General features: G+C 45.0%; 1 protein-coding gene across 3 annotated transcripts in view; it reads left to right on the top strand.

Moving 5' to 3' along the window:
- The window catches only part of PXN (paxillin), a 60,249-nt gene that overhangs the window by 14,481 nt on the left and 22,442 nt on the right, over window positions 1-23,326 (top strand). For all 3 annotated transcript variants that reach the window (XM_061602430.1, XM_061602432.1, XM_061602431.1), the window contains exons 2-4: window positions 16,020-16,246; window positions 20,460-20,557; window positions 22,254-22,393. In XM_061602430.1, the coding sequence (XP_061458414.1) occupies window positions 16,020-16,246; window positions 20,460-20,557; window positions 22,254-22,393 (465 nt within the window). The remainder of the gene's footprint in view (window positions 1-16,019; window positions 16,247-20,459; window positions 20,558-22,253; window positions 22,394-23,326) is intronic.

The raw sequence follows: 23,326 nt of genomic DNA, 5'->3' as shown, positions 1-23,326 counted from the left end.
AACAAAACTTACAGCACAATCCTATATATGCCTATTCAGTATAAAGGCTCGTTATGTTCAGTTATCCCAGATAAATGTTTTTAAGATTGCAACCCAAGTATATTTCAGATACCTTTTTGGCATATGGATTTCCATGCAGTGTGACTGAAATAAACATGTTTGTGGCCATTTTCTTGTTGTACACATTTTCCCCTACAAGAGTGTTCATCTCTGTGTCATACTAGAATGTGAAAATTGGCCCTAAGATTATAGACCACACACATCTCTCTATAGTTCTCCCCTGTACGGTTTCAGGCAACACTATTTATCCTTTGTATACGGCTGGGTTGAATTCCTGCTTTGAGGGTTCAAATCCCCACTCCGCCATGAAGCTTGCTGGGTGATCTTGGGCCAGTCACATCCTCTCAGGCTAACCTGCCTCACGGGGTTGTTGTGAGGATTATATGGAGAGCAAGGAGAACCATATGTGCCACCTTGAGCTCCTTGGAGACATAAATGTAATAAATAAATTAGTGCTTATGGTTCTTGATTTTCACTGATGGATTCTGTTTTGCATTTTGGATATTTGTATGTACGGTCAGTGTTGTTAGTATATTGGTGAGATTTGCCTTTACCCAAATGATATCTATCTTGCTAATTTCTGAAAGCCATGGATACTGTTTGTGACTTGTATCTATCCTAATAATTCCATCCTTCACTAATCCTTCATGAATGCTATCAAAATAAAAATTGGTTGCTTCATAGAGCCTTTTTTTGAGATGACACTATCTTGTGCTGGTGGCCTTCTTCCCCTAATGAGGGACTGAAAATGCTGGTGGCTCCATAGTCTTCTGCGGTGGCCAGAGGCAGGCTGATGTACATAGTTTATTATTTGTCTTTGTTTTGCCCATTGACTCTTCCCCCAAAGGTAGCTGACGTTTCCTCGGTTAAAGAAATGGCCCTGAAGCTTTCAATGCATAACATAAGTCTAACTTAGGATTTGTATTTCATAGCCTGTGCTATTTGTGTGAAATGGCACATGTTCTGGTAACGTCCGTATGTTCTTTTTATCCCATGCGTGACGACATAGTTAATTTCCATGCTAAGGATTAAGAGCAAGTCTTCCATTGATACTTTTTGTAATACATTTTATTAAGATGCATGTCAAGAAGAGGCTGAAAGAATTGTGATGTCATACCTTGATAACTGTCAGATGCGCTTATTTTACTTCCGTCTGTTGCCTGCTCATAAAATCTGGCTTAAAAACATTTCAGGAAAAATGGCAAGAAGTCAGGGAACTTGAGATGGTACTTTCCTGGCTGAGCTGGGTTTTAAGTCTAACTCTTCCAGGCCCCCTGCTTTACTTTGTGCTGTTACATTACTTTGAGTAGACAATTTAATAATTGCTTGATTTTTTTCCTTGAAAAAAGGTTCTCTGCTTACGAAGTGTGGATGAATATACTTTTCCCACTTACGGAGTTCATCCTGTGCCCATCCTTTGCCTCTTAACCACTGCTTTCCATCTAGAGATTATTTATTTATTTTATTATTTGATTTATACCCCGCCCTTCCTTCCAGCAGGAGTCCAGGGCGGTAAACAGAAACACTTTAAAACATCATGAAAAGATCTTAAAATACATTAAAACAAAACAACGTTAAAAACATTAAAAAAAATCTTTTAAAAAAGGGTTAAAGATATTAAAAGACATATTGAAAGCAATTCTAACACTGGGATTATGGAGGTCTTCAACTTCGAGGGTCACTTCCTCACATGTCCACTGCGTATGAAATACCAGGCATTTGCGGGCAGGCAGAGAGCCGCTTTGCCTGAACAAATGTTGTTTTTGCAGGATATTGTGTGAGCTGTGACTTCTTGAACTCTGTTTCCCAGTTCTGAACTAAGTACCACTTACGAAGCCACAATTCTGTCAATGACTATATGCATTTGGGGCTTTTGCTTCCTGCCGTTCGCTCATTGTGTGGGCTGGAGATCTGTGGTGAACTTTTGCTATATCATAGTAAGCTTTGATGGAAAGGCACCACATGGGAGGAGAAGCGGTGCAGACTTTCATCAGATGGGGACACTTTCCCCTTCTTTGCACAGCTCCACCCTAGCCTTTACTGGGTCTACATGCATGTTTTTTGTGTGTGTATTATGTGTCTTTAAGTTGATTACGACTTATGGCTACCCTATGAATTGGCAACCTCCAGTAGCATCTGTTGTAAACCACTCTGTTCAGATCTTGTAAGTTCAGATCTGTGGCTTCCTCTATGGAATCAATCCATCTCGTATTTAGTCTTCCTCTTTTTCTACCCACTTCTGTTTTTCCCAGCTGTGCTGGAGTGCTAATAACAGAACTAACGTTAAAGGAAAACCAGAGCATGACATTGCCAACCCCTTCACGGAGAAACATCATTGGAACAATGCAGCAGCTTTTCCTGAGCACTCTTCTTACCTTATATCCAATTGAGTCCTACTCAGAGCAGACCCAATGGAATTATTGGACCCAAGTTAGTCAGGTTCATTAATTTCAGTGGGTCTACTCTGTGTAGGATTCAGCTTCATTGGATGCCCCTGAGTTCTTCTAGTATTACTCAAGAGGGAGAAGGGGCTATATTGCAGGACCCACTTCTTCAGGGTGACAGTGATGTGCATTGTCATGCACTGTGGACAAAATGTGTTCCTAGCCAAGGGTTGGCAGGAGAGGGAAAAAGAGCTGTTTGGGTATCCCCTTCTGTGCTCTTGGCTTCCCAGTTGGAAGGGAAGGATTGCAGCCACTTGTTGCACCAATTTTGTATGTCTTGGCTCCTTTTGCAAGGTTTGGCTGTAACCAATGGAACACATCCTTTCAGCCGATCTGAGAACCACAGCACTGCTTTGGGCAAGAAGCCATGTCTGCTGCAGCTGCAGCGGTACAGCCGGCCCTCTTGACTGTACCCACAATGCAGTCCCTTGTGTTTTGAAATGAACTAGAGAGCTTGTGACGCTGACCAAGAGTGCTACCCAGTGTTGGCCTTTCTATAAAGTGAGTAAATATATTCAATGTTAAAGCCTTCAAACTTAAAAGTCGAACAGTTCCAAAACATTTTTAGAGCGATCATCCTTTCAGATATGAAAGAAATCTCTCAGGCATTTTTCTCTCAGTTGCAGTAGTTTATATTTAAAATGATGCAAGCGGCCTGTTCGTTTGTCCATTAACTAGACGAAAAGCTTCTTCAGGGCCAGTGAAGTCGCAGGTGCATGCTTTGTTTTTTGAGTGGGATCAGAATGCCATTTTAGAGATGTTCGCTTGAGTTTTAAGCAATTGCTTTTAAAGACGAGTTGTAAGATAACTTGAACAACCGCAGGGCTATACATGGCTACAACATCCAGGCTCCAGGCCAAGTTAATATGTGGTTCCATTTATTTTAAATAACATCCCACATGTGCTCCAGGTTCATCTCTGTGGCATGGAACACTCTCCCATGATAGCAAGGGCACTCTTGGTCATGGCAGGGAGGGTTTACTCCATACATCCCTCATTTTTGACACCTTAGGAATTAGGGATGTTACCTGAAAGCTCCCCATATGGCACACTGTTGAGACCCTGCAGAGTCTCTGCTCTCATTGGTTCTGCCAGAACTTGTCTGCTCTTCCTGTTGACTTCTTTGCCCTGGAAGATGCAGTCCCCCTGCTTAATTGGCTTTGATGATATAGACAGTTTCAGTTGTGGCTGCCCATCTGTGGAATGTGTTCTCTAGTGAGATCCTTTGCTGACAACTTTTTGGTGCCAAGTAAAGGACTTCTTTTCCCCTCCTAGACTTTTGCATAGACTAAGATGATACTGTTTGTTACTGAGCTGCTAAAACTTCCTTTATGGTATAATATATATTAGTGTTTTTAACAGTGTTTTAAGTCGTTTGGAGACCTTTGAGTAACAAGTGACTTAGAAATCTAATAATGATTAACCTTGCTGCTATCTGGGTTGATTCCTTTGGTCACTGTCACATCACTGAAAGTGGAAGGTTGGGTGAGTGCAACTGAATGTTGGTGACTGGCTCTTTTATTGATATATCCAAACATTTTGCATTTTGCTTCCTGCCTAGTTCCCAGTGGTGATTCTCAGTGGCTTCTCTGTGAATGGGGCTGTTGATGATGCAGTGCGCCCACCCCGGGATTTCTGGAGATGGCATATGGAGAGCTCTGCTTGTCTTGTGTCATGAGCTTCTGTCTCTCACTTTTTCCTTACCTAGTGAACTGAGCAAGGCAGAAAGTGTCCAGGAAATAGGAGGGCTATTGTAGTTTAATGCTGGCGCTTGGTGGGGATAATACTGTTTTTATGCAGGAAGGAAGCTGTGGGGAAAGGAGGGGAACTGGGTTTTCTCTAAGCAAGGAAGAAGAGAGGGTGGGGGACTGCAGTTCGCCATAGAGGAGCAGGACGAGAAAACTTTTTCTCAGACCAACTTGTTAATGCTTGCAGATGTCCCAGCGACTGGGGTATGTGTGAGTTGGAGGGAAAGTTCGCTCACTCAAAGTTGGGCCTTCGGTAGTTTGGGGATGTGCTTTGTTCGTGCAGATTAAAGTTCCCAACTCCTGCTTTTGGGCTTCCCTGTGGGGCATCTGGTTGGCCGCTGTGAGGACAGGATGCTGGACTGTTTGGGCCATTGGCCTGATCCAGCTGAAAGGCTTTGTTCCTCACTCCAGTGCTGCAGCTGCCTGCTCCAATCAATTACAGCCTTTGGCCTGCTTCTTGGTTGTCATTAAGAGGGCCTTCCTGCCTTTGTTTTAGTCTGAAGCATAGGTAGGGAGGAAAGAAGTGTGTACCCATCATACTGTTGTGCTGGGCAAGCCTGTGGGGAATCACCCATTTGTCACTGGCGCTACAGTTTGGCAGGGAGCACTCTGTATGTGTGTGTGTGTTTAATCCACAGCCTTCTTGCCTTACTCTGTGGCCTTGACTGCCTATGGCCTTGAGAGGTCCTTTCCCAAAAGCGTGGCAGGCAGGCAGTATCAGACATGGCGTAACAGCATTGCCTCCCTTCTCTTTTAGGAATTCCCTCTCCCTACCCTGCTGCCTCCCACAAAAGATGATTCCTGGGCTGGAGGAGGCATTGTACCTTCAACACTTTGCTTCTCCTCACCTCTTAAGCTAGTTCCCTGGCTTCTCCCTCTTTTGCGTGTGTGTGACAATGAGAGAGGATGTTTAGATCTGGCTGGTAGATATAGAGCTGAGAGCTGCTACTTTGCCACGTAGGAATTCAGCTTCCAAGTTGGCTTGGGTGGCTTGCCTTCCTCTCTTGTTTTCATTCTGTCCTGAGGTCCTAAGATTTTGCATTCTGATATGAGTAGTCCTGTCTGGGCAAGCCCACTTCTTTCAGGTAGGAGAGGATCCAGCGTCTCTTCATCGGGCTGGTTCTTTTAGCAGAGGCAGCCGGAGTCCTTTCTGAGCGAATGCTTCCAAGGATAAATATACCCACGCTTCCCATTCCTCAGCAGTTGCTCACCAAGTGAAACTGTCCTGCCGGGGATAGGGTTACTGCCTGGGATTGTGTCCTCCTTAAACGAATAGTGAGCGCTGGGGAGGGCCAGTTTACTTTGTGCTAATGGGGTGGGAGGAGGTTGACGGACTCAGCTCTTTTTTAAATGTGAGGGTCTATTTCTGTCTGAGGGTCTCTGCTGCCGCATTCACAAGGACATTTTAAATTTAGAGCTGCCATGATAAATGCTTCTACGCCCTTAAGACTTGCACTTCTGCAGGAGCATGTCAGGAGAAGTCTGTACAAACATGTGTGTATTTCTTCTGGTAACTTACAAGATCTGAACAGGGTGGTTCATGACAGTTGCTCTTGGAGGTCACTGATTCATAGGGTTGCCATAAATCGTAATTGACTTGAAGGCACATAACAACAAACCCTTCTTGGTAACCCTGTTATGAATATATGGGAACAGAGGAAGCTACCTTATACTGACTCAAACCATTGGTCCTTTTAGCTCAGTATTGTCTACACTGACTGGCAGCGGCTCTCCAGGGTCTGAGACAGGGAGTCTCTCCCAACCCTACCTGGAGATGCTGGGGACTGAACCTGGGACATTCTGCATGCAGAACAGATGCTCTACCACTAAACTACGGCCCTTCCCCTGAATCTATAGCGCAGATGATGCTGCAGTCACTTTTTGAGTGTATATTGTGAGAGTACCCGTTTCTCACTGCAGTTAGATGCACAAGTCTAGTGGCTACCACCGTCTGCCCCCAGATCACAAGTAGACAATGGTAAACTATCCATGTGAAGAATTTGGCCTCCAGTTGTGATGTAGTCTCCTGGTGCTTTGGGTTGACATCACCCGTTCTCCCCCTGGCACTCATATCCTTAGATAATGTGTGGATCATTAACAAAATATTTTTTGGGAGTGAATTGAGTTGACAGCTAGGTATGCGCACAACCTGAAACGCCTCTTACTGGTTTCCATACGATGTGGGGAGGGTTGGCTGTGGAAATATGATAAACGTGGGAGGGAGCAATCACAAGCAAGTTTTTATTAGAGTGGACAATGGCTTTATGTGATACGCCAGCTGAGTGGGTAGGAGGCAAACAGTTTCTTATTTATGCTGGCTGAGCCAGTGCAGTGTTGTGTGGGCTACATTATGCTCCTTCAGTGCACCCATCTTGTCTTTCCAGCAAGGACATTCCAACGATTCATAGGAGGCTTCTACTGTGGGGCAGGAATTTTAAACACAATAGCAAGTGTAACCCCCAAGGTAGGTGTCAGCTGAAAAGCAAATGGCCCCTTTAGTAGTGTTTTTTCTAAAGTCATCTACAGAAGCATAGCCACCTAATTCTGGTATCCCTGCTCTGGTAGATCTCTGTAATGCACTCTACATGGGGCTGCCTTTGAAGATGGTCTGGAAACTGCAGCTCATGCAGACTGCATTGGCTAGATCAGTGTTACCCAACCTTTTTCGACCCAACGGCCCTTTGCAAAATCTTTTTGTGCCTAATGCCCCCCTCAGATTAAGTATATGCCAATGCTTCCTATTCTTCCCTTAAAATATGAGTAATGCATAAAAGGTATTTTCAGTGATTATTACTGATCATTTTTATCATGCCTTTTTATTGCACTTAGATTACACATTGAATTCTTAATATGATTTATTAATCTACATACATAGGTTGATGAGTTTTGGCTAACTTCACAATACCTAGAGTGTATTAAATAAAATTAAACTTAAATGCTTCAACTGTCACATCAGACTGCCAAATGTCAACGCCCCCCTAAAGTTTGTAGTCATGCCAACGCCCCCCTGAAAGGCTGTAACGTCCCCCCCATGGGGGCGCTACCACCCATGTTGGGAATCGCTGGGCTAGATGACTAACTGGGGTCCCATCTGCACTCCTACATTTAAAGTAGTTTCGAACCACTTTAAACAGTCATGGCCTTTCCCAAAAAATCCTGGCAACTGTATGTGATTAAGAAGGGGAGAGCATGTTAAAAAGGCCATAAAAAGTGAGACACAACTTTACAGACATTGCCCAATCTCTACATTCCATAAAGGAAGCCACAGAGCTGAACTAACAAGATCTGAACTGGGTGGTTTATAACAGATGCTGTTGGAGGTTGCTGATTCATAAGGTTGCCATAAGTCGAAATCGACTTGAAGTCACATCACAACAACAGAGGAAGGAGGGGACGGATCCTGCAGAAGCCCATACATTTTGTTCGAGGTTGGCTATGTAAAATGCCAGGCTGAGCCACAGCAGACCCAAGTTTGATACCTGAGGCTTTACCTTTTACCCACCTATATAAAAGGTAAGGCAATAGGGGAGTAGCAAGTCCTTGAATTGTATTTTTTCCCCATTTTACTAAGCCTCTAGAGCAGCAGAGGACAGCACTCTGATTTCCTCTTGCCTACAGCACAGGGGCTACTCTGTGGAGAACAGGTCTGTAAATGTTGCTGGAGATCCGTTAGAAATGAAATGCGGAGTTTTAAGTTTGCGATTGAGGATCCCTCTTCAGCAGCTAGCACTGGCATTATTTTTCTCTTGTTTGGCTTGAGTGCTTTTATCAGAGGAATCTGGGAAATGTAGGGAAAATGCCTTTCCCTTGCTTTTTCTGCCTGAGGTGCCTGCATTCTCCCCTAGCGAGAACCGACATGCAGAGGTTGCCGAAGAGCCTGCAGCACAGTTCTTGGAATGAATGAACTCTTCCCCTGTCTGATACGAGGGGATGCGTACGGCAAGAAAGATAAAGAAGGAATGTTTATACAGGTTCTTAGGCTTGTTTGTGGAGATTACTCAGGACTTGAACAGGCACCTCTTACATCAGCTGAAAGCTGTTCCTTGCTTTTTTGTAACATGCCCCCCTCGATATTTTAGATTTTCTGCCAGGTTCAACACTATTTCACATTCCTGCTGTGTGATCAGCCAGATGCATCCTTCTAAAGACAGTAGTGGAATCTGCTGCATGGTATGCAAAGCCCAGCCTGCACCAGTTACCAAAGCCTTAGCATTACCTGGATATTATCTGGAGAAAGCTCAACTGCACATTGATTAAGTACGTGCCAGTTGAGCAACTTTGGCTTCAAAGACTAGGAGATTGCAGATGCATATAAAATAAGACTTCAAACAAAGGGACCAGGGTCCTTGCTGAGTCAGCCATGTAATACTGTGGATTGCCTTTGTCAATTGCTGCCTCTCAGCCACAGTTCCCTATCTCTCCAAAAGAGGAAAAAATGGCCTTTGTCAGCACTGGTGACCTTTCCTTTAAATTATATGCCTGTGTTACTGCGGACTTTCTTCTTCCCTTCTCAGTGAACCCAGACCTTATAAGTTGTCTCCTTAAAGGACTATGAAATGTAATCACTGGTTCTGCTTCAGCATAATCTGTCACCAGCCCTTCTGATCAGACGCCATGTGAGAGATCAGCACCCAGTAACTCTCCTGCCCTTCCCTTTCGCTTCCTGTTCCTCAACAGTGAAGTGTGCCGCTAAAGTTGGGAAGGGACAGGATGTAGGGTGGAGGAAGTTAATGAATAAGCTCGGGATGCCTGCCACTTAACTGTTTCATAGGCTGGGTCCTCAGTGTGCAGCGAGGCATCTCTGCTCCTCTGAGTGTTTTAATTTGCCTGTATTATCAGAATGACCAAAAGGCAAGGAAGCTGTACCCCCTCACTGTTAAACGGGTTACTTGAAAATCCACCTTTGCTCACCACATTTTTCAGCTGACTGAGTTTGCGGATCTAGTTTTATTTCTGTCTGAAGACCATCACTTTGCATTTGTTCATAATATATGTATAAAATTTACTGTTCTCTTTTAAAGTCTTGCGTGCTGAAAAGTAAGTTTTATAAATGGAGTGAATACCTAGAAAACAGCTGCTTGGAACACAATCCTGGTGTAGGATACTTGTTATATGCCTTCAAGTCGATTACGACTTATGGCGACCCTGTGAATCAGTGACCGCCAAGAGCATCTGTCATGAACCACCCTGTTCAGATCTTGTAAGTTCAGGTCTGTGGCTTCCTTTATGGAATCAGTCCATCTCTTGTTTGGCCTTCCTCTTTTTCTACTCCCTTCTGTTTTTCCCAGCATCATTGTCTCTTCTAGTGAATGGTGTAGGGCATAATGCAGCCGAAATGCTACTGCACACACACACACAAACCCTCTAAGTCTACTTTATTTATAAAATTTATATCCTGCCCTTTGCACAAGACGCAGGGCAATTTACAACAGGCACAAAGATAACAAAACCTGTAAAGTAGCACAATCCTTTAAAAACGTTAAGTTGCTGAAGAACAATTGCTAATAGCAGCTGAAAAAGATGCATCTTAACCAGCCACCTCAAACTCTAAGGAGATGGGGGCCAGATGCCCCTTAGTAGGAAGGGAGATCCACATAGAGGGAATTGTCACCAACAAAAGTCCTTTCCTGGACCCCTACTTCATACTGAAGGGAGATTGCCAGAAGGAGCTCATCTGCTGATCTTGGGCCCGTCACGGGCAGGTCGTGCTTAGCTACCTACCTCCACAGAATGCTTAGTGCAGGAGCCTCTTCTAGTTTTATGCACTTTTCAAAGAGTGTGTTTCATGTACTTGGACTCTGAGGATTATAGCAGTGTCACCCAGAGCAATAGATGAGCCGTTGCACCTTTCACAAAGCATTTATTAACAAAACTTGAAAGGCTTGGGGAGGAAGGGAAAAAAAGGATTAAAAACGTTTAAAATAAAAACTTAAAAGAATCGAGCAAATTGTCTCTAATTCATAAGCCTCTGACATATTCCGATGTCATTAATGGGTTTCAAAGGTCAAAGGAATGTAAAGTTATGCTAGGGTTTATTTCTATGCTGCCTTTTGGCCAAAAAGGCCCAGAAGACTCACTCAACAAAAAATACACACAAATACAAAATACAAGTCAGAAAAGAACAATACAATTTACAAAAATTTAAGACAAGAAAACCTTAACATTTTTTTAAAAAGCAACAGCAACTAAAAGCCAAATACATTCATCTCCCTGGTAAAGGGCAGTCCCCCGGAAGATGTTGGAACAAGCAGGGCAGGTGGAAAACCTTGCCCCTTGATGGTCCCCGCACAGTCTTACCCTTGCAATCCCAAGAGCTCATCGAACATGAAGCACTTCTTAGTAAGAGCTTAGCCTCAGCAGATGTGGGCTGTGTTTTTTACCTGCTAGAGCTGTTCCTCTCTGACTTGCCCCTGACTTTGCAAAGAAGACCAACAGCCATCCCATAATGAGGCCTTGCATCGAGTAAAAGCATATGTGGTGTATTGTCTGATGAGCTCTATCCAACTGTTTTATGCTCCGGGAAATAGAAATAGTTGCGGTTTGTTCCAGAACTGTATCCTCCAAGCACTCTAGAAGGAAGCAGCAGGAAAATGACTGTAGGGGTAGGCTGAGCTATAGTTGGCAGCAAAAGCCACCAGTGCAAACAGACGCTCAGGAGGAATGAGCATCCTCCTGTTTCAGAGACAAAATTTTACTTGCAGATATGTGTCAAACAGTTGTTCCTTTTAATAAGGGGAAAGAGCAGAAAGGTTTGGGGGACAAAGTGTGCCTGTATCAACAGGTCTGCATACGGGACAGACAATACCATTCCCCTGCCGCTCTAGGCTCTGTTGACATTTGCAGTTGAGAATTCCTTGTTTTGTAGCGCACAGAGCTGTGTGTGTGTGTGAGAGCGAGAGCGAGAGCGAGAGCATGGTTTGATCATTATTTCATGAGGAAAGTTTTTGTCATTCAAAACCACACCTTCTCTGATACAGCTTGAATCATAAACTGTGTACACATTGTCTCATAGTCAGAGGGGAACAGTGTTGGAATAACTGCAGTTTCTTGCCCTCTTCTCCAAGGTATGTGTTCTGTGCCTTGCGAATTCTTGCTGCGTATCGTGTTCCTTAAAAAAAAGAGAGAAGCAAGTCCTCTTTCTAGGCTGTGCTCCAGTTCTGTCCTCTGGGGGGTTTGGCGGTTCACAGACAATCCTGGAGTCCACTGATTATCTTAGAGGCCTTCTAAATAACGTGGAGCCCTTTTAGGTTTCAGTTACATTCAGTAGTCCCTGTTGTTAATGTGAATGTGGCAGTAATAATGTTAGCCTGGCTGTTTGAAACTTCTCATCTACTGATATGACCCCTTGTGTCTGTCTGTGTCTCTCAGACAAATACATAGATACCATCATTTATTTATTTATTAGATTTATATCCCGCCTTTCCTCCCAAAGGAGCCTAGGGCAGCAAACAAGCGGTAAAATCATCTTAAAAACATTCCAACACTGATGTAGACTGCGAAAGAGCTCTGCTTAAAAGGCTTCTTGGAAGAGGAAGGTGCTCAGTAGGCACTGAAAAGACAGCGCCTGTCTAATATTTCAGGGGAGGGAAGGCCAAAAGGCAGGTGTGTGATGTCCTTATATGTTAAAAACTGTAAATATGGTAAGTGCGGGTTTATATAGGGATATATGGTAAATGAATTGAGTAAGAGGGGGGAGTACATGGGCTGGAATGCTGGAGAATGTTGGATGATGATTGGCTGAGTGTTTGAATGGCTGAAGGTATGAATGAGAGGTTGGTTGGGGGGAGTTGAGAGGAGAGTGATTGGAAAGGAGTTGAAGTGGGAGGCAGTTGGGATTGAGTTGACAGAGTTCTGAGGGAGGTTTGGATTCTATTAGGCTGGTATTTGGACAGAATATATATAACTGGAAACATAAGAGTGACACTATATGAAATCATACGCTTGTTAAACATTCCTAAAGTAATCTTGTTATTTCCTAATGTTATCAAATAAATACTTTTATTGGTTTACCAAAAGCCTGATCCTTGGCTGGGGTTATACAGACCAGAAGGGAGGGCAGGGTAATTACCAAGGCTGAAGGGAAACTGTATCTAATGGTGGTAGTGGTGAAGGAAGAAATTGTAACATCGTCAAGTATCCAGAGCAACCCAGGATTGTATGCTTTATAGACAAAGATACAGAGGGGTTGTGGACAGCAAGGGCACCCAGACACAAAGTAACAAGCCATAGGGAGACTAAGGCGAAGTCTCTAGCAGTATTGTTTACAGGGAGTGGCTGGTGGTACGGCCTAGCAGTGGGATCCTAAGAGATCTGTGCTAGAGCAGAGTGAGAAAAAAATAAAAACAACGATCCTGACTGGTAGTGTCCTGAGGTGGTGCCTAGTGAAAGGCGGTAGCCACAAGCAGGTGGGAACCTGACAGGTGGAGCCAAAGGTGGGATTGTCACAAGGTGCCGCAACATTAAAGGCCTGCTTCCTATATTGTGTGGAATGAACCTCCTGATAAGATGGTGTCTGCAAGAGGCCGGTACCCTCACAGCGCAGTGATCAACAGGGCAGGGTGAGATGATATTTCAGGCATCCTGGACAAGCTTTATACACCAAAACCAGCACCTTGAACTTAGCCCTGTATGTAAAAGTGTGTGTGTGTTTTGTCTGAATTTTTCCTCCATATACAAAGTGCAGTTTATACAGGCACTCCTCCTGACTCACAAAGGGAGTGTTTTACTGTGTCTCTGGAGGCACTCTTTGTACCTCTTTATTTGCAAAGGCCTATTAGTAATCTAATTAACGCAACTTTGTCTTGAGAGGCAGCAGGCAGTGCTCAGAAGTTACTTCACCCATCGTTGTTATATGCGGTGAGACGCTATTTGTGGGGGGAAACTTTGAGCTGGGGCATTTCTTCTCTTTAAATAAATATTTTATTATTATTTTCTGTTACAACAACAAACTTTAATGACTTCAGCAAACGAGGCAGTATGTTTCTTTACCATACTTTGACATGAATTCGTAAGGCAAGGGATCCTGCAGCCAGCTACTGACTTGTTCATTGAACTCTGCTTTGAAAGGGGGCTTAAAGAGAGCGGAGGGACAAAATCTCCCTGGTTGGGTGTTCATTTTTGCATACAGTCAGGAGAAGTGGATAAGAAATATGCAGTGCTGAGGCATGTTCCTGATCTTGCCATGTAGGTGTGCGCACAAGCATGCGCGTGTGTGTGTTGAGTAACTTACAAACATCTTCATAATTGGTCAACGATTAACCTCGCAGGGCAGTGATCCCCCCCCCTTCTCTACCACTTTGATCATCTAAAGATTGCTTCATCCATGACAGATTTCCTAAATAGATGTTTGCTTCTGAGTAGGAAATGTTATGTGGACCTTCACAAGTGATGAATGTGAAGACTTTCCATCTGCTGTGTACAGCAAAATACACGTATGTGCTTTATTTTCATCATCGTCATCATCAGTAGTAGTAGTAGTTGTCACTTGTTCCCTAAAATGTCTCCAAGCGACCTAAGGTTTAAGTAATGTAATTCCTTTTTAATAAAGCGATGTGGTGCCAAAATGTTTCATGCAGCCAAGTAAAAGGCAGTTCAAGTTCCCTTGGGTTAATCCCTGGCTGTATGTAATCTAATTAACACAATACCTACTTATTAGTTTTCTATGAAAGGAGAGTTAGGCTAACACTGCCTTAGAAAGGTAACACATGCCAAACATTCTGGCTGGTAGAAGAGTTCTGTGTGACTCAAAAGCTTACTTCCCTATTTGAGGGGTGGGGAATCTTTTTCATCCTGAGGTCCGGAGGTGAAACTGGGTGGAGCAATGAATCTATAAACTGTCCCTTCGAACAATTGCCTAGTTTTTGCACATATTCACCCCCTCCTGCTCTATCCTCCATCTGGGGTGGGAAAAGGAATTCATGGATACATTGCAGCCAGGCAAAAGCACTCGAGGAGGGCATGGAGCGGGGCCAATAAGGAATGCAACCTGAGGAGAGTCATGCAGGCCAGATAGAAAAGCCTGGCGGGCCACATTTGGCCACCTGCACCTGCAGTTCCCCGTCCCTGCCTTAACTAGCCTAATAGCAGTGTGTTATCTTGTTTGCTTGATATTTCTCTTGTGCGCTGTTTGTCTCGGACTTGGTTTAGGCCACCCCCTCGTTCTTTCCTCGAAGCCCCTTTTTATTATATCAACTCTGGCTGGGATTTGCCGTGTGTAGCTTGGTTTGTTGTGTTGCAGACAAACTCTCTTCTGTTGTGCGTCGTCTCCTCTTGGCCGCCTCTCCCGCCTAGCAAGGACAGACTGTAGTTGCTAGCTTAAGTATCCAGATTTCTGTCTGTACCTGCTCCCCCCCCCTCCCCAAATAATCTCTCTCTCTTTCCCTGTGTTTTTTTAAAAAAAAAAAAAAAATCCGGGAGAGGCTTATTTTCCCCTTCAGGAATTTGCGGATCTGACCCAGCATGTTCAGAGCTATTTGCAGGAGGTGAAATTGCATTTACCTGGCAGGGACTGGAGCCCATGTTAACCCTTTGCACCTGGGAAGCAAATGTGTGGACTGACCCAATCCTTTCCTAGATTTCTCCAAAATCAGAGGGGGGTGGGGGAAGCCTCTCCACAGATCCCTGCTTTGCAGAAAGCAGCACTTGCGGCCACGTTTTGACTGAGTTCGTGACACAGAACTGGTAATTAGTCTGCTTCAGACGTTGGTGGGTTTGTCTCTGAGAGAGGCCTGCTTTGGATCTTCTTTTAGCAAAGCTGCTGGGCCTGAGGAGTCATTGCTCTCTTGTTTTTTTCTTTTGGATGTTCAGAGTATTTTTGTTGTAGTTATTGCTGCGGCTGCTGTAGCGTCTCGCACTATTTATTTTTTGTAAAGGTAAGGCACATTTTATTAATGTTCTTGGTGCTGCGCTGGAGAAAAAAAAGGGCGGCTTTCTGTAGACATATTTGCAAGCAGTCCAGAAGGGAGAGACTTGTCAGAGGCAACATTAAGGATCGTGGAGGCTGTTGACTTGGGCAGGCGGCAGGGAAAGAAGCATGTAGACCAGGGACTGGGGAGGGGCTGCAGTGGTAGTGGTGGGGGGCAGAGGCAGAAGTGAGCAGAGCAGTGAATGTGACTCTTACCTTTGTACAGAAGGTTACGTTCTAGCCATGTGAAGACCAGAGGATTCTATTCCTTCCTTCCTTCCTTCCGTCCCCCCCCCCCGCAACCAAGAGGCATTATCACAATTCAGGTGCACATTCCTCAAGCCAGGCAAAAGCTCTCGAAGGAGGGCACAGAGCAGGGCTGGTGTGGGGGGCACGGCCTGGGATGGAGGCCTGGCTTAGTCCTGACTAGAGAGGTAAGAAGGCATTGCTTCTGTTCAGCCCTGGATTCATCGCGTGTCGCTCCGTTTCTGCTCCACTGCAGTTTGTCTTCTGCCAAAACTGACATCATTTGTCTCGCTGCGTGCTGTGGCAAAATTCCGTAAATTATGTAATCAATTACGTAAAATACATTGTCATTATGTTATTCTACCCCCTTCATTTCTATGCAAAGGAAACCTAATGCGAATGGGGGAGGGGGAGGAAGGTAATCAATTATGTATTGTTTGGGGACTGAAAGCAACAGCAAATACTGATCGCCTTTGCTGGATTGATTTCCATCTTGGACATGGGATGAATCAGTGATAGAGGCTTGGAGGACTGCATTTGACCCATGGTCTTCAGGCTCTCCACCCCGATGTAGACAGAATCCTCTTCTAATTCTCTTCTTGTGTCTCTTCCATGCAGACGCATTGTTAGCAGACCTGGAATCCACTACCTCCCACATCTCCAAGCGGCCCGTCTTCCTGTCAGAGGAAACGTCTTACTCGTATCCAACTGGAAATCATACATACCAGGAAATCTCTATACCTCCTCCAGTGCCACCCCCTCCTTCCAATGAGGCCTTAAATGGGACTGTAAGTGAACCTTTAGACCAGTGGCAGCTAAGCATCCCCAGAAGTATTCACCAGCAGGTAATTTTGTTTGTTTATCTCACCTACACTCATAGAAATGAGGGACCCATTTGCTAGGTTGGTGATGCATGCATGGACTGCCTTCAAGTCGATCCCGATTTATGGCGACCCTATGAATAGGGTTTTCATGTTAAGCGGTAGTCAGAGGTGGTTTGCCATTGCCTTCCTCTGAGGTGGTTTACCATTGCCTTCCTCTGAGAGGCAGTGACTGGCCCAAGGTCACCCAGTGAGCTTCATGGCTGTGTGGGGATTCGAACCCTGGTCTCCCAGGTCATAGTCCAGCACAACCACTACACCCGCAACATATTGGTTGTTGAAATACTTATACCCCATATTTCTGCTCATAGAGACACACGAAGGGCAACAGCAATATATAGATAAAACATTTGTGCAGGTGTGTAAAAACTAGCCACCAGTGCGGATGGAATGGCAAAAGAATCTCATATTCTGAACAAATTACTCTGGCTAAAACTCTGTCTGTCACTTCCTGGATCTAACCTAAAGTTTCCAAAAACTTTTCAGTGGCAGCCCTACATAGACTGATTTGCAGTAATCTAGTCTTGATGTAACTCAGGCATGAGTGACCATAGCCAGACACAGCTGTCACACCAGCCTAAGCAGGGCAAATGTACATCTGGCCACAGCCACTACCTGGCCGTCATCAAGGTTTCGGGGATTTGGGGCAAGGTGTCACCAGTATGGGAATGGCACCCAACTCTCTCGCTCCATGCCATCTGAATCAGGTGTGCCTGTGCAGATGGAACATGGTCTCCGTAATGACGGGCCATAAAACCTTGCCATAATTTCTAGCCTAGTTAGCCATGTAGTTACTTTAATCGTACAACGTGAGCGCTTAACATTTCCTGATTTTGAACTGGCTAGAGATTGCCATATGCCTCCAAGTGGACCTGGACACTTCCTTGTTTTAATTGGAAGAAGCCTTGGCTGACTGGTAGCTTTTTGGAAATCCAGCGGTGTTGACCAGCGATGGGCACGTGGTGTTCGTTACCAGCTCAGTTTAAGTGCTTACATGGAAACGGACCCTCCCCTCTCTGCCTACAAAGGCCTTCTGAGTAAGCATGGCAGTGCTGAGCTTCAGCTGGTGGCATAACATGAAGATCGCTCAATTTTTCTTTTGGCCTACAAAGTTAGAACTGGAAGTTTCACGCCCTGAAAATACTGCTCTCAGCCTCCTCGACGGTGCCCTGTCTGAAACCACAGTGGGGTGATGCAGACCTTACTCAGTCACCTTGGAGCTTCTAAAAAAAAAGAGGTTGTGGTGTTGGTAGCTCACAGGTATATGAGCTACAGATCAGATTGGAGGGAGCATGAAATGCGTTACTGGTGGGGAATAAAGGCTGGTTCTAGGGAGAACAATTTGTCACCGGGTTGTTTCCTCTTTGTTCCACATTCCAAGGTCCCGTTCATTCATTACGTGTGAGTAGAGGCTAGCTCTCAAAACCGTTTGTTCCTCTCTGAATGGGGAAAAGCCTACAAGAGTTGCAACCTCTCGTAAAACTGTGAGGGGATGTAGTTTCATTGCACAATCTGACATTTGTGTAGATCACTCCTAGAGGCAAGTCACTATTCTAACAATCGTACAAGTCGGGGTGTGAGCTTCAGCGAGCAGCAGGCTCAAGGCCATCCAGTGTGCAGGTGCCTGAGGGAAGAACTGAACGGCAGCTATTGGTACTTTCAAAAATAAAAGGTGCTGGGGCTTGATTCTGCTTTGGAAGTCTGTGCATTGGGGGCAAACTGTGCTTACTGATCTCCAAAATGCTAAGGGCAGCGCAATCCACTGGACCACACTGAGGCGCTCTGGATTGTGTGTGTTTGCTTAGAGCAGGGTTTTACAAACTGGTCAATATTGACCTCCTTGAGTCAGTGGGACTGTGCAGGCAGTGAATAAAGACCTTGGGGGTGAAAGGCAGTTGAAAAGGGCCTTGGTTGGTTGTACTGCCTTCAAGTCTATCCAGACTTATGGGCGACCCTATGAATAGGGTTTTCATGGTAAGCGGTATTCAGAGGGGGTTTACCATTGCCTCCCTCTGAGAGGCAGTGACTGGCCCAAGGTCACCCAGCTAGCTTCGTGGCTGTGTGGGGATTCGAGCCCTGGTCTCCCAGGTCGTAGTCCAGCACCTTAACCAGTATGGGTGTAAAAGGTTTATGAGGTGTAGTGGCAAAATATTTAGTTAGGAAGAGGGCTGTGGCTCAGTTGCAGAGCATCTGCCTTGCATGCAGAAGGCCCCAGATTCAATCCCTGATGGCTTCTCCAGAGAGAGCTGTGAAAGACTCCCTATCTGAAACTGGAGGGCTGCTGCCAGTCAGTGTAGGCAGTATTGAGTTAGATGGACCTTTGGTCTGACTCAGCATAAGGCAGCTTCTTATGCTCCACTGAGCCTCAGAAATAAAGGGCATGGGCATGTACAGAGTGTACTTCCTGTGCCAGTGAGGGACCTCTGTTTTATTAAGATGATTCCCCAATGCAACAATATTTCTTATGTTCTCCATTTTATGATTCCTAATAATAGGGATTGATGAGTAATAAATGTTGATTATATATTGATATTTCTTGACTCTACATTCCTGAGAATTTGAGTTGGGGTCGATGACAACCTTTTTAAGCTCGCTAAAGGGTCAGTGAACACAGAAGTTTGGGAAATCGTTTAGAGCAACTAAGGACTAAGCTGCACATTACCTGGAGTTTCATGTGACTCTCTCCTGAAGGATCTTGGGATTGTAGTTGACCGCATGCTGAATACGAGCCAACCGTGCTATGTGGCTCCAAAAAAGGCAAATGCTATCTTAGGCTGTATTAACAGAAGTATAGTTTCCAAATTAGCGTGAAGTATTAGTTCCCGTCTATTCGCCAATGGTTAGGCTTCATCTTGAGAACTGTGTCCAGTTCTGGACACTCCACGTTAAGAAGGATGCAGACAAACTGGAACAGGTTCAGAGGAGGGTGAGAATGAACAGGGGACTAGAAACAAAGCCCTATGAGGAGAGAATGGAAGAACTGGGCATGTTCAGCCTTGAGAAAACTGAGGGGAGATAGGATAGCACTCTTCAAGTACTTGAAAGGTTGTCACGGGGTTGGACTTGATGGCCTTATAGGCCCCTTCCAGCTCTACGATACTATGATTCTAAGCAGCAGTGGGAGACGACATTCTGGAATGATAGAAGGAGATGCTTGATCTTTTCCTTCTTGCTGTTTCCTCCACCCCTTCAGATTGCCTCTCCTCAGGCTGCTTTTCTACCCACAGGGAAACTCTAGTTTAACTCACAGTCACCCAGTTTTCTTCTTGCCATGAACACACACAAGAATGATCTTAAGTAAGCCAGTATCTGCCACCCTTTCCCTCACCCCCATCTGAAGTAGGGACCATAATGGTGACCTGCCTTACAGGACTGCTGTAAAGATTGCCCATGCCTGTATTTGCTTTCCATTGCTTGAGCCAAACTTCCAGGACTCGGTTTCAGTTTCAAACTGGCTTCATAACCCTGGCTTGTTTTGAAGCCATTGACCATAGTTTCTGGGGTTCTCGTGTAACAGGAAGGTATGACTGAGTGCTGAATCCTGGCGTGTTCAGTCTCCTGCATGAAGGGAGGAGCGAAGCAGCGGGAAAGTGTGTGCTGTGCTCATTCATATCAGGATTTTTTGGCTTAGTGTTGTGTGTGCTAACGTGGCTGTCATGTTTGATGTGGGGTGGGGAACCTCAGCCCCAGGGGGTGAAGGCGTGGCCCATGAAACGTTCCCCAAGCCACACCCCTCGCCACCTCTGTTTTGCACACAAGTGTTTTTGCGTGGCTGCAATGTATCCTTTAACTGTGATCACAGTTACTTGTTTGGATGGAGTGTGTGTAGGTAGGTAGGTAGGTAGGAACTAGCCCACTGTGGAAAGTTCCAGTTTAACATTCATTGCTCTGCCTCCTTTTGGTTCTGGCCCCGCCCACCACTGGCATGTAACCTTCAAAACGTTGCACAGAAACAAGTGTGGCCTTCAGGCTGAAAAAGATTCCCACTCCTGGTGTTTGAAGTGCTTTGAACTTGGGGGGGAGGGAAGGACTACGTCCATGCTAAGATCATGAGTAGCACTATGGTTGGTGTCAATCCCCTGTACTGTTCTGGGGCAGAAGTTTTGGCTCAAAAAGCACACACTCTCTTGCTATCCTAATACGCTTAACTAAAACGTGCAAATGGTTCTCTCTGCAGCCGCAGTCCCAGCCTCCCGCGTGCAGCTCCAGTCCGTCCGTGTCCAGAGAGTGTGCCATCTCTCCTTCACGCATAAGTGAAGAGGAGCACGTATACAGGTAGCCTCCTTTTCCCAACCTTCCTCCCCCACCTCGCCCCCAGACACAGAAACTTATGGTGGAGCCAGAAGCTTCGTCTTCTCTTGCTGGTGGTTGGAAAAATATTTGTTGATACTCCTGCCCATTCCCTTTCAGACCTGGTTTTTGGGGATCTTTTCCTTTCTTCATGAACATTTGTGGAAAAACATTCCATTAATGGGATTTTGAGGTAGTGAAATTAGTTCAATTTCCCCCCAGCATGGCAGCAGAGTTAGGAGATCAGGGACTGTTTCCAGCTAAATTTCCAGGCTGGTCTTGAAGGCACATGAGGCCACCACCTTGCAGAAGCTAAGCAGGTCTGGTCAGTGCCTGCATGGGAGATCACCTGGGAATCGCACGTGTGCTGCTTTGGGTTTCCTTGATGAAAGAAAGGCAGGATAGAAATATGATGAATAATAAGTTCTACTCATGGACAAGCCTTTTAAGTAGAGACCTTATCCTTTTCTGCGTCTGTGTTGGAATTGCTTTTTAATATGTTTTTAAAGCTTTTTTTTACAATATATTTTAAAGTCTGTCGTTATGAAGCTTTAGAGTGTTTCTAGTGCTTTTATTTGCTGCCTCTGGGCTCCTACTGAGAGGAAGGGTGGGATATAAATCTAATAAATAAATAAATAGGTAGCAGACATATTGAAATCCATGTACCTAAATTAGCTATGTTAATGAATTTCAGTGGGTCTACTCTGAATAGGACTAGCATTGGATACAGCCCTAGGATTTTTATTTTGTGGCTTTCCATTCGTTTTGGATTGACCTTCGGTTATGTCGTTTTGGCTCTGCCACTGCGTCTCCAACAGTTAAATGGAAATTTGAGCAGCTGTTAACCTTCATCAAAGTTATTTAGAAAAAACAAGCCTATTTAATCCAGTCTAGCAAATGCCACCAAGGCCTCTCAGGGTGCTCTGTAAATTGAAGGAGCTATGTATATATATATATATATGTGCAGGGACATACAGCTAATTGCAGCTCCATGGTGATGGTGACTGTTCATAGAGCCTAGCATGGCACTTTAAAGTGCAACATAAGCCAAAAGGGAGCTTGCAGCCTAAATTCTGACAAGTAGCGATGCATGTTTATAGTCACGGCTGGAACATGGAAGAAATTGTGGCTCCCTGATACTTGTTGTTGTTGTTTTTATAGCCATCACATGGTGTTTCACAGAGAAAAACAAAGGCAGGTCTCTGTCCTGTTATGCTTACAATATAAAATTTGGCAATGAGGGCAACAGAGAGGAGGGAAGGAAGAGGCAAGCTTAAGAATGGGGGAATTTGAGCAAACACAGTTAGATGCACATAGGCTTTAATTCACTTGCACAGCAAGACGAATGAATTAAGATATATGCTTTTTATTTTTAAAAAGTTGGTTTTACAGAGGGAATTAAAAGAAGAGAGAGCTTCACATTAGGTACTCTGTGGGGAAGGGCCATAACTTAGTGGTGGAGTGCGTGCTTTGGAAGCAGCAGGCTGCCAGCTCAACAATGAAACCGCAAATGGGATGTAAATGAACCATTGGGGTTTATGGTTTTTGATGGCCATAACTGCTTTTACATAGAAGCAACCCTCCTCCCCACAAACCCTTAACGCAAGTAACCTTAAACAAGAGCATCAATAAAAGATGGCTTATGATCAAATCACTCTCCTTTTTATCCTCTGAACACCAGTTTCCCCAACAAGCAGAAGTCTGCAGAACCGTCTCCAACCCTGATGAGCTCTTCACTCGGCAATAACCTGTCAGAACTGGACCGACTGCTACTGGAACTGAATGCTGTTCAGCACAACCCTCCTACTGGCTATCCACTAGGTATGAAGCAACCACTCTGGCAGCATAGGACAGTAACAATCAGATGATAATTATTTGTTAATTTGTTACATTGATACCCTGCCTTTCTTTCACCATGGAACCCAAGGTGGCATGCATGTGGTTCCCAGGCGGTCTCCCATCCAGGCACTGACCAGACCCAGGCCTGCTTTGGTTCAGCAAGGTCGTGGCCTCATGTGCCTTCAGACCATAGCTTGGGAGCAGGTGGGGGGGATACCTATCCCTGATCCTGGAGCTTCGGCCTGCCCCATGCATACTGATGCAGAGCTCCGGAGAAAACAGGAAATAAACTGTCCCCCCCCCCCTTTCAGATTTTCTTCTGTTTTTTTCCACATCTCTACCTGTGCGCCTGCTATGCTCTGACTCCCAGCATGCCTACAGACTTTGTGAAAGCTGCAAGGCCATTGGGATGGGAGAAAAGAGAGACAGACATGGTGGTCCCTGTGTGGTCCTTAAATTATGTTTTGAGGAAGAGAAGTATAGGAACCTTAAGGGCCATAGCTGAGCGGCAGAGCACATGCTTTGCAGTGCAGAAGGTCCCAGCTTTATATATATATATATATACAATCAATATGAACACCTACTGTGGACATGCCATGGGCCACCTGAACGAAGCTCACAGACCACTGGTGGTCCAGAGACCACCATTTGGGAACCCCTGGTGTAGACAATACTGAGCAAAATGGACCAGTGATGTGACTTGGGCTACATTCACACCATACATTTATTCCAGTTTCACCGTCATAGCATCCCCCAAAGAATCCTGGGAAGTGTAGTTTTGTTAGCTTTGTTAAGATGCTGAGAGCTGTTAGGAGATGCCTATTCCCCTCACAGAGCTACAATGCCCAGAGTTCCCTGGGAAGAGAGACTGATTGCTAAATCAAGCTGATAACTGTAGTTCTGAGAGGGCAATAG

Source organism: Rhineura floridana, chromosome 19 (assembly GCF_030035675.1).
Source record: "Rhineura floridana isolate rRhiFlo1 chromosome 19, rRhiFlo1.hap2, whole genome shotgun sequence".
NCBI classification, from domain to species: domain Eukaryota; kingdom Metazoa; phylum Chordata; class Lepidosauria; order Squamata; family Rhineuridae; genus Rhineura; species Rhineura floridana.
Note: the sequence above shows the minus strand (reverse complement) of the source record. Positions and strands in the feature narration are given on the sequence as shown.